Source organism: Octopus sinensis, linkage group LG15 (assembly GCF_006345805.1).
Source record: "Octopus sinensis linkage group LG15, ASM634580v1, whole genome shotgun sequence".
Lineage (NCBI taxonomy): Eukaryota > Metazoa > Mollusca > Cephalopoda > Octopoda > Octopodidae > Octopus > Octopus sinensis.
Window position 1 is genome coordinate 32,261,603 of NC_043011.1, and position 12,500 is coordinate 32,274,102.

Below are 12,500 nucleotides of genomic sequence, written 5' to 3' on the forward strand. Positions count from 1 at the left end.
TGGCATCTATCTATCTATCTATCTATCTATATATATATATATATATATATATATATATATTATACAAATATACATATATATGTGTGTGTGTGTGGTATGTATTATACAAATATATATATGAGGAGTTGCTGAAAAGTTCCTGCCTTTGAGTAAAAGAAAATACAGGAGAATCAGTTAATTGTGATTTTATTGAACATATTCCCTTCTCAGATTCACACACTTATTGCAGCTACCCTACAACTTTTCTAAGCCCTGTAAAAGAACTAGAAAATTAGGCCTCTAACCAGGCCTTTCATGATACCATTAAAGCCAGGAACTTTTCAGCACACCCTTATATATATTATTATATATGTACGTGTGTATATGTATACATATACATACATACATACATGCATATATATATTTCTTTATTGTTTCCTTAGAAAAAGGCTAATATACTTCAACTATGATTAATGGAGACGAAACCGGTTGGTCTTGCACAGCAAGTGATACATACACACATACACACACATATATGCATACACATATGCATTCATATATGCATACATATATGCATACATACATATATATATAATATATATATATATATATATATATATATATACACACACAAACACACACATACACATATACATGCATTTGTTATCAACAGTCAGAAGACAATCTAAAGAGAGAGAGAAGGAATCAGTTACTAAGAGAATAACTGAGGATAAGTGAGAGAGAGAGAGAGAGAGGAGGGAGAGAGAGTGGAGGGAGAGAGAGAGCTCCTGGAGAAAATAGTAAAGAAACAATGAAAGTAAATTGGGGATAGGTTGGAGACTAAATGAAAAGTGCAAGAGGAGTGAGGGAGGGTGGGTGGGTGTGAGCAGATTTAAAGTAGCAGAGCATGGTGGTGGTGGTAGTGGTGGAGGAGTATATAAAGTAAGAAAGGATGAGATAGGCAAAACAAACTGAGAAAGAGAGAGAGGGAAGGAATGGGGTGAGGGAATGGGATGAGGAAATACTAAGAGGAAAGATGAGGGCAGGCGGGGTGGGTGGGTGAAGACACTGAGGTGGTGGTGGGGGAGAAACTGAGAAAGGGAAATGGAGTAAAGAGGAAGGGAAAGAAGAGGAGTATATAAGCAATTCAGGTTATTGAAGAATAGAATAAAGAAATGGAATCACAGGAAGGGTAGGTGTGTATTATACAAGGTCAGTGTTTATCTACATACCTATTGATATATTCCAGTTGACTGGAGTATGTCTGTAGGGCAGAGGTGGAGTGGGGTTGTGAAATAGTACATTCATATTTAACACATTCATCATCATCATCATCATCATCATTGATATTGTTTTAATGATCCCTTTTCCATGCTCATAAGGGTAAGACAGAATTTGATGAGATGGGGTTCTAATGGCAGGATACCTTTCCTGCAGCCAACTCTCACCTGTTTTTGAGCAAGGATTTATTTCCCATGGCAAGACAAGTTTTTCATGGAAGACTAGAAACAGAGGACACTGCTTACATACTGGTGACACTCATTTACAACTATCACATGATGTCAAGGTAACAAGACTGTGACACACACAATGGGTTTCTTTTAGTTTCCATCCCTAAATGCAATCACAAGGCTTTGGTCATCTTGAGACTGAAGTAGAAGAAACCTGCCTGAGGTGCTACACAATAGGACCGAATCTGGAACCATGTGGTTGGAAATTAAACTGATTACCACTCAGCTATGATTGCCCCTATTTACATTTAAAACTAGTTAAAATATTTAGCCTGAATTTCGGATGACATTATTAGTGCATCAAACAAAATTCCATACAGCATTTCTTCTGGTTCTTTATGATTTGAATTCAAATATTGCCAAGACTGCCTATACTTTTCATACCCCCATGGTCAATAAGATAAAGTATCAAGCTACCAGACACGGGGTTAGTGAAGAGGCATGCTTTGCAACCATGTGGTTTGGGATTCATTCCCACTGCATGGTACCTTGAGCAACTTCACCTGCAGCCTGGGGCCATCCAATGCTTTCTGAGTGAATCTGGTAGATGGAAATACTGTGGAAGCCTGTCCTTATTTAATGCTTTTTTGGGTCTGCATTTGCCTATATGTTATTATCATTTTTTTAATTGTTACACTAGATAATAACAGAGTCAATAATATCTTCGCAAATATATTCTCTCAAATTATTTGCTCTGTATTGAAATTATTTTCACAGTGGTGACTGCTATGATTCAGTGCAAAATGAATCAGTAGCTGTGCAGACTTCAACGTGATGGGTTAGGGCTTTCCATTATGGTAACGCATGCTGAGGAAGGTGAGGTTATAATGCCAGTCCAGAAACCAGTCCACGTAAGTCCAAATACTTGAATGTCTGTTGAGAGATAGTCTTAGCCTGTTTGCCTGCAGGCAATTGATTTCTGTAGTTATTATCTGTGTCTTTTTCAGCAAATTAAGTAAGAGTTTTGACTGTTATTTCCAGCATATATATATATATATATAATATATATATATATATATATACTAGCTTCTGTGCCGGTGGCACATAAAAAGCACCATCCGAACGTGGCTGATGCCAGCATCGCCTTCACTGGCTTCCGTGCCGGTGGCACATAAAAAGCACCAACTGATCGTGGCCGATGCCAGTGCCGCCTTGACTGGCTTCTGTGCTGGTGGCACATAAAAAGCACCATCCGAACGTGGCTGATGCCAGCATCGCCTTCACTGGCTTCCGTGCCGGTGGCACGTTAAAAGCACCAACTGATCGTGGCCGATGCCAGACTCCCCTGGCACCTGTGCCGGTGGCACATAAAAAGCACCCACTACACTCACAGAGTGGTTGGCATTAGGAAGGGCATCCAGCTGTAGAAACACTGCCAGATCAGACTGGAGCCTGGTGCAGCCCCTGGCTTCCCAGACCCCAGTCGAACCGTCCAACCCGTGCTAGCACAGAAAACGGACATTAAATGATGATGATGATGATGATGATACACACACACATATATATATATGTACAATGGGCTTCTTTCAGTTTCCATCAACCAAAACCACTCACAAGGCTTTGATCAGCCTGAGGCTATAATAGAAGACACTTGGCCAAGGTGCCACGCAGTGGTACTGAACACAGAACCATGTGGTTGGGAAGCAAGCTTCTTACCACAAAGTTCACTCAAAGCATTGTAGTACCGAAGAAGATAGAGAAAAGGGGAAAATAAAAAAAAACTTCTGACAATATGTAAAGTGGTGGTGGAGGACAAGCACGGACACAAGGACAGGCATGCACACACACACACATATTTTATATACATGTATACAATGGGCTTCTTTCAGTTTCCGTCCACCAAATGTACTCACAAGACCTTGGTTGGCCTGAGGCTATAGCAGAAGACACTTGCCAAAGTTGCCATGCAGTAGAACTGAGCCTGGAACCAAGTGGCTGGGAAGCAAGCTACTTAAGATTCTTTTACTTAGGTGATGTATTGGGTTGTCCGGAATGTTCGTGCCGATTTATAGCAGCTTACCTTTCGACTTATTTTAGAACATGGTTGAGTCTATAAAATAGGATTTGACTACACCTCCATTTAGAGCACAATTTAAGCTATCTTTTTGTGGAAGAAAATTTATGTTCCTATAACCTATGTTAATTCTGTAACCCTTTAAAATGGAAGATAAGAAAGTTCATTTTCGGTACTTGATGCTTTGGGAACCCAGACAAAAATTGCTGCAGCTCGGCTGGGATGTGTTACCCCACCCTCCATATTCACCAGATATTTCTCCTTCGGATCTCCACTTATTCAGGTCTCTACAGAATAGTCTTAATGGTAAAAATTTCAATTCCTTGGATGATGTAAAAAGATACCTTGATGAATTCTTTGCCATGAAACTACCTCAATTCTTGGAAGAGGGTATTTTTAAGTAAAAGGAAAGATGGAGACGGATTGTGCAACAAAATGGTTCAGATTTGGTTCATTAAAAATATAATGGCAAGTGTTTATTGACCTTTTTCTTTCCTTTAAAAATCGGCACGAACTTTCCGGACAACCCAATAAGTAGAAGTGAAGGAAAATGTTCCCTCTTTCTTGAACTTAAACACTACCCTTCCTGATCTTCTATGTTTATTCTCTCTCATATTCATTTTATATTCACCTATTGAGACGTCTCAATACAACCGTCTTTTCTTATGGGTAACCAGATAGCTTATCTACAGTAAGACACCTGTTTGTATCCTTCTATCATACTTCAACTTCTCGACACCTGATACAAAAACTCCGTCGTCAAAATTACGCAACAACACCCCAGCTCAGTTGATGGATTTCACTATGAAAATATCATCCAAATTACTCTGTAAAGTGACTGGCATTAAGAAGATATATAGAAAACATGTTTAAGTAGACAGTGAAACTCAATGCAACCCTCTGGATTGTCAGATCCTGTTAACCTGCCAATCCTCGCCAGAATGGTATACGGATGTATAAATGAGGTTGACAATTGTACACACTTACAAACACTCTTATGTATGTGTGTATGTATGTATAATACTTTAAATCTTATTTCACATGGTTATTTATATGCATTTAGGAGTGTATATCTAAGTGTTTGTTGTTATATCCTATTCAGATGGATATTTCATTACAATTAAAATTGCTATCACTGCTACCATTATCACCACTACCGCTGCCACAATTGCCACCGCAACCACCACCACCACCACCATCACTATCAACAACAGAGAAATGTAAAATAAGGTCGTACAGAAGATATACACATAATGAACTTATTGTGTGCAGTGCTTAGGTGTACTATAAAGCAAATAAGTTGAGAAGTGATTTCATTATTAAAATCAATAACAGACTTCCTCCTCCTCCTCCTCCTCCTCCCCCACAAAAAGTAAAAAAAAAAAAATTATTAAAACTGCTCCTTCCATTCTCATCATGAGAGAATCATCTGTTGGTGAATAAATAAATAAATAAATAAACTACAAATGAGCTATTCCTTGTTTGTTTCTTTTCTTTTTCAAAATACAGAAAGCAAATAAAGAACGGGAATAATTTTAAATTTTAAATAAATAACTGAATGAATGAATGAATAATTTAGGATTGCACATAAAGCTGAATTAAGCAATTGTAAATGTGTTTATTTGAGAAGAAATAATATGTTTACCAATGATTAAAAGGTGGGTGTCATTTTTTCTTTTTTCTAATGAGTGAGCTGTATTTAAAAATATCAGTTTGGCCAACAAATGCAAAACACTGAAATGATGATGATGATGATGATGATTTCTTTTGTAATAATGAAACAATAAAGCCAGAGTTATTGTGTAACTACATGTGGCAAAAAAAAAAAAATGAAAATTTTTAAATAAAAATAAAATCAAACAAAATGTCATCTCACTGTTTTGTTGAAAGATAAGTATTTTTAGTGACAGTGTGAGTTTGAATTGCAACAATTTATATTATGAAGTTTTAATTAACTCACAATGATTTCAGATATTCTTCTACGTCTTTGCCCAACTTTTGGCTACCTTTCATTCGTTTCCAGACAATGTCAAACCCAGTAGTACTTATGTACTCTTCAATCTGGAATAGAAAACAAAAAAAAATAAACATATGAAATATTGTAATGTATGAATTAAATAGTGGAGGCGCATGGCTTAGTGGTTAGGGTGTCAGCATCATGATCGTAAGCTTGTGGTTTCAATTCCTGAACCGAGCAACATGTTGTGTTCTTGAGCAAAACACTTCATTTCATGTTGCTCCAGTCCACTCAGCTGGCAAAAATGAGTAATGCTGTGATGGACTGGCGCCCCATCCAGCTGGGGAACACATACGCCATAGAAACCGGGAAACCGGGCCCATTAGCCTGGCTAGGCTTTAAAAAGGCGCATTTATTATTTTTTTTTTATGTATTAAATAACATCAAAAGTAAACAAAAGTTTAAATATTTATAATTCGTTGATAGCGAGGTCTGGAGTGAAAAAAATATGTAGGTCTAATGGCTAAGATCAGGCTACATCTGATTAGGCGACTGCCTTGAATACCCGTCATCATGCATATTATAGAAAGTTCCAGATGTTTCTGAATAAATGAGGATTATATAAACAAAAGCACAGTTAAACACACCAGAGGTGCACATATGTGACACAGATAACATGACCCTACAAAAACATATTCCTTGGTTGCTACTTGACTCTGGGTTAAAGGAATCGTCAAATATGAAGAACAGAGTAGAAGACACTTGTCTAAGATGTCATGTAGTGGGACTGAACCTGAAACCAAGTGGTTGCAAATCAAGCTTCTTAACCACACAGCCAGGCCTATAAGAGAAAAAGAAATGCTGGCCCACTTTTCCGTGTATAAAGCAATCATGCTGTGTCAACAGACACAATCCAAAGATTTTAAGGTATGTGACATGATACAGATCAAGGGGTGAATCCTTGGCAGCGAAGCTATGGACATGAGATTTAACAAAGCCTGGGTCAAAGAAAACCGGTGTGAAATTCAATTCCAAGAGGTCAAAGGAATAGAATTTCATTCACAAACATGGTGAGTGTAGTATAAAAGTTGTTTGTAAGACGTGTCTGCAAAACACAAACTTTGTGCATCAGCGCAGAAAGGACAGCTTTGCCACATTTGCTTCGACACTGCATCAAAGACATGCTAGAATTGTAGATTCACAGAAAATTGTGTCTGCTTTTTAAATAAAGCACTAATTTGGTTGATAAAGAAAACCGTATTAACAGTTACTATTTTTGCCATTTGTTACATTAACTCTTAAGTATTTAAACTGAGCATATCTGTCCCAAATATTCTACCTGCTTTATGTTCAGGGACAGGCATGGCTGTGTGGTAAGGAGCTTGCTTTCCAACTACATGCTCACAATTCTATGACTGAAACAAGTAAAAGACGAAAGATACATATGGAACCCCAGTGACGGCAACAAAAGGTCCATTGCCTGTTTGTGGTTTGAAGCCCTGCATCTGTGCCAAACTTGGATTATAGTGAGGGGAATGTGTCAGATGCTAGATACAGCAGCCAAATCTCCCTCAAATGATACCTTAGTGGTTTCACAAAGAAAAGGACACATCAGAAAGTGTAGTGTACTATAGTGTACCATAGTCCTAGATACACTGCGTTTGGAAAAAATATTGGCTGAAACAGTTAGGAGCATATGTCAGCTTGATCAGGGCAAAGCTGGAACTTAACGAAAAATTACATTATTAGTAAATGGGAGATCCTGTTAAAACATCCAATACACTCTAGCATGGAAAATGAGTGATAAAGAGACAACAATTATCATGATAATATGATGGCTATGCATTGGGTTGTCCGGAATGTTCATGCCGATTTATAGTAGCTTACCTTTCAAATTATTTTAGAACATGGTTGAGTCCATAAAATAGGATTTGACTACACCTCCATTTAGAGCACAGTTTAAGCTATCTTTTCGTGGAAGAAGATTTATGTTCCTATAACCTGTGTTAATTCTGTAACCCTTTAAAATGGAAGAAAAGAAAGTTCGTTTTTGGCACTTGATGCTTTGGGAACCAGACAAAAATTGCTGCAGCTCAGCTGGGATGTGTTACCCCACCCTCCATATTCACCAGATATTTCTCCTTGAGATTTCCACTTTTTCAGGTCTCTGCAGAATAGTCTTAATGGTAAAAATTTCAATTCCTTGGATGACGTAAAAAGATACCTTGATGAATTCTTTACCATGAAACTACCTCAATTCTTGGAAGAGGGTATTTTCAAGTTAAAAGAAAGATGGAAACGCATTGTGCAACAAATTGGTTCATATTTGGTTGATTAAAAATGTAATGGCAAGTATTTATTGACCTTTTTCTTTCCTTTAAAAATCGGCACAAACTTTCCGGACAACCCAATATATGTGTGTGTGTGTGTACACACAGCAGGCTTCTTTCAGTTTCCATATATCAAATCCATTCACATAGCTTTGGTCAATGCAAAGCTAGAGTAGAAGACATTTTCCCAAGGTGCCATGCAGGGGGAATGACACATAACTATGTTGTTGCGAAGCAAACTTCTTATGACATAGATTGTAACCTAGAGTAACTTCCCTGCTCACCATTTACAGTCAAACTGTACAACCCATGCCAGCATGGAAAGTGGACGTTAAATGACGATGATGATGAGGATATATATGCAAACACATACACACACATATATATGGTTATAGGCATGGCTATTTTGTAAGAAGTTTGCTTCACAACCACATGGTTGTGAGTCAATCCCCCTGTGTGGTACCCTGGGAAAGTGCCTTCTACTATAGCCTCGGTCTGACCAAAGCATGTGAATGAATTTGGTAGATGGAAACTGAAAGAAACCTACTCTGTGTGTGTGTATGTCTGTGCATACGTTTTTGTGTTTGTGTCTCTCCCATCTCCATTTGACAACAGGTGTTGGTGTTTGCAACTTAGCAAATGAGACTCATAAGATAAGTAACTTCAAAAACAATACTGAGGTCAATTCATTTAACTGGAATTCCTTAAAGCAGTGACTCAGCATGGCTGCAGTCTAATGAATAAAAGTAGCAAAAGATAAGAGATATATGTGTACATGTGTGTGTGTGTGTGTGTGTGTTGCCCGTCATATGACGGGTAACTTTGGAAGTGTATTTTGGCTAACATATCAGAAAATATGGCACATGCACAATAATTATGATTTAACTTTTTATTAAATTTCTTGGTGCTTATACAAATAATGAAATGAATCCTAATTCAACTGAAGAAAAAATGTTTAATGTGGTTGTGTGTCTTGGTAGAGGTATCACAAAATCTCCCTCAGACCACACCCTACTGTCATATAAAAGGAACACATTTGACAACGAAGTTGATAATTCTTTAGCTGAAATTCTGGAAATCTCCAAAATCCAAAATTTTTTTCAAAGTAGTGAAACATCACAAATGGAAAATGCTTAAAAATTTTTCCAAATAGTCCCACTACGTGGTACCAAAGCCTTGTGAGTGGATTTGGTAGACAGAAACTGAAACAAGTCCATCATATGTATGTATGTGTGTGTGTGTGTGTATAGGCGTAGGAGTGGCTGTGTGGTAAGTAGCTTGCTCACCAACCACATGGTTCTGGGTTCAGTCCCACTGCTTTGCACCTTGGGCAAGTGTCTTCTACTATAGCCTCAGGCCGACCAAAGCCTTGTGAGTGGATTTGGTAGACGAAAATTGAAGAAGCTCATCGTATATATGTATATATATATGTATATATATATATATATATATATATATATATATATATATATATATATACATGTATGTGTGTGTATATGTTTGTGTGTCTGTGTTTGTCCCCCCTCCAACATTGCTTGACAACCGATGCTGGTGTGTTTACGTCCCCGTAACTTAGCGGTTCAGCAAAAGAGACCGATAGAATAAGTACTAGGCTTACAAAGAATAAGTCCTGGGGTCGATTTGCTCGACTAAAGGCAGTGCTCCAGCATGGCCACAGTCAAATGACTGAAACAAGTAAAAGAGTAAAAAAAGAGTAAAGTATGTGTGTGTGTGTGTGTGTGTGTGTGTGTGTATGTATGTATGTATTTGTGTCTGTGTTTGTCCCCCCACCATTGGTCGACAACTGATGTTGGTGTGTTTATGTCCCTGTAACTTAGTGGTTCGGCAAAAGAGGCCAAAAGAACAAGTACTAGGCTTACAAATAATAAGTCCCGGGGGCGATTTGTTCGACTAAAGGCAGTGCTCCAGCATGGTCGCAGTCAAATTACTGAGACAGTAGAATAATAAAAGAATGATGCCAAAAAAATAGAAAAAGGTAGCATAAAATGAAATTGTTAAAAGAAAGCAAAAATGACATGTAGCTGTTTTTTTCTTGTGGTTGACAAAGTTAAGTGACAATGAAATTGGAGAATTTGTTTGAGGTGAAAAATGGAACTTCTACTAAGCAGAGCAAAAATGGATGAAAGCCAAATTGTATAAAACTACATCCGCAATATAAGCTATGTTAGGAAATATTAACAAATAACATTGTTTGACTTTGGTTAAATGCCCACGCTGACCCATTTTATAGATGTAAATACACAATAATACTGAAAACAAGTTAAAAGAAAAAAGGGGGAAAAAATCCAAAATAAATTTCATATCAAAGCATTTTGGATAAATGATAATCAACTGTAAAAGCCTGTGTTACGCTTTTGCTCAGAAGATTAAAAACAGAAACTCATGTGGCCATATATTGAATGCCTTACATTATAAATTGGCTTGAATGGAGCTGACCTCAGAACTGAACAACTACAAAATGTTTTACAAGTTGCTTTACTTGACAATGATGATGATAACGATGCCAATGATAGATATTTATTTGTGTGTATATATATATATTTATAATAGGTGTAGGTGGTATATGAGTGGGTATATATTTATAAAAAAGAAGTTTGAAAACGCCACTATATAAAATAAATTTTAATTTTCTTAGAAATTTTACATGTTTCGGTTCTTCTTGAAAAAAAGGAACCTTATCAAAAATATTTTTAAGTAAGAAACCATTATGAACTTTTTTATTACACTTAACTTTTAAAAATAATTTTGATAAGGTTCGTTTTTCCAAGAAGAACCAAAGCATGTAAAATTTCTAAGAAAATTAAAATTTATTTTATATAGTGGCATTTTCAAACTTCTTTTTTATAAATATATATATATATGATTATATATATATATATACATACAAGGGAGTGCTGGAAACTTCCTAGATTTGAGGGTAATGCAAAAGGCTTGGTTGGTCCAACCTTCTTAGTTCCTTTACAGGGCTTAGAGAAACTGAAGGGCCACTGCAATAAGTGAGTGAAGCTGAGAGGGGAATACATTGAATAAAATCATAATTCACTTATCCTAATGCATTTTCTTTTACCCAAACCCAGGAACTTTCCAGCACCCCCTCATGTGCACCCATGCTGGTGGCATGTAAAGAATATCTTTTGAGCATTGGGCTTCACAGAGGCAAAGTGGGCTAAGTTCCCTGTGGATGTGAAGTGATGATGATGATGATGATGATGGATATATGAGGAGGTGATGTAGAAATCATGCCAAAACAGACATGAAGTCTGGGCAACTCTTCTGCTGGCCGATTCTTGTCAAACTGTCCAACCCATGCTAGCATGGAAAACAGACGTTAAATGATGACGATACCTCAGATCAGTGATTGCAATTTGTTCTGAGGTTATGTGTGTGAGTTTGTGTGTGTGCGTGTGTGATTGCCTACGCGGGGGTGGTGGTTTATATGTGTTTTATGCCCTTTGGATCAGATATGTATTTATTTCTAATTGCCCCTAACTTATTTATGGTTTACTAACTTCCTGCTATACACCACTTGACTTGCTTTGATCAATTTACTAGCTTCTTTTTTTCTTTTTTTTTTCTCTTTCCCCCCATCCTCTTTCTCCCCTTTTTGTCTCTTTCTGTCTGTCTCTCTCTCTCTCTCTCACACACATTTTGATTTTGAAAGAGGTGTGGCATCACTCAGACTACCTTGACATGATTTTCTCAGCCAGTTATAGGACCTGCAAAGTATGATCATTTGCATAACGGTGGATTTTAAACTTATATTGTTATATTCATGGCAGGACACCAATGAGGTGGAATGCATGATTGTATAAAAGGATTTTTTCAGTGTTTTGAGGAAATATATATATATATAATATATATATATATATATATATATATATATATATATATATATATATGTCCTATTGTTGTTGTTGGCATCCTTTTTGTCTCGGGAGACAATGGAGTTGCGCATAAAGTAGTCTAGACAGGTTTTTACATTTCATGTCCTGATACATTTCCTGCTGTGGCTGTGTAGTCCTATCCTGGACAAACACTCCCTCTGGCAGGTACCGCAAATGTAGCGAAGACTGTTCCTGGCTGGTTGTAATGCCATAGTTTCTTGTTGACGTCTCTTCTTTTCTTTCCATTTCTCCTCTCTCTCTCTGTCACTCCTTTGTATTCCCTCTTTTACGGTATGTCGCCATTCTCCACGGTTGCCGGCAACTGCCTCCCAACAGCTAATATTGATGTTGCAGGCCTTCATGTTCCTTTTGCAAATATCCTTGTAACGTAAGATCGGTCTACCCACAGACCTAGTACCCCTAGCAAGCTCTCCGTAGAGTATGTCCTTGGGGATTCTGCCATCTTTCATATGGCTAACATGCCCAAGCCATCTCATACATCTTTGTGTGAGGAGTGCAAACATGCTTGGTATTCCTGCTTGCCTGAGGACATCTTTATTGGGGATATGATTCTGCCATTTGATGCGGAGGATTTTTCGGAGGCAGTGCAGGTGAAAGATGTTTAGGCGACGCTCTTTGTCCTATATAGCTTTGTATACTACACCACACACACACACATACATATACAAAATTATGGAATGGAGTAGATACAATCCAGACTACATGTTTCATAGTTAACAGTAGTAATTAACCAAATGAGGAATAGACCACAGGCTACTCTTCAGGCCAAAGATACCTTGATTA

At 37.4% G+C, this 12,500-nt stretch overlaps 1 protein-coding gene across 2 annotated transcripts in view; it reads right to left on the minus strand.

Moving 5' to 3' along the window:
• LOC115219632 (proline-serine-threonine phosphatase-interacting protein 2) overlaps window positions 1-12,500 on the minus strand; it is an 82,126-nt gene that overhangs the window by 55,220 nt on the left and 14,406 nt on the right. For both annotated transcript variants that reach the window (XR_003882352.2, XM_029789782.2), the window contains exon 2: window positions 5,465-5,565. Coding sequence is in view for 1 of the 2 variants with exons in the window: in XM_029789782.2 (XP_029645642.1) it covers window positions 5,465-5,565 (101 nt within the window). In the remaining variant the exon portion in view is untranslated. The remainder of the gene's footprint in view (window positions 1-5,464; window positions 5,566-12,500) is intronic.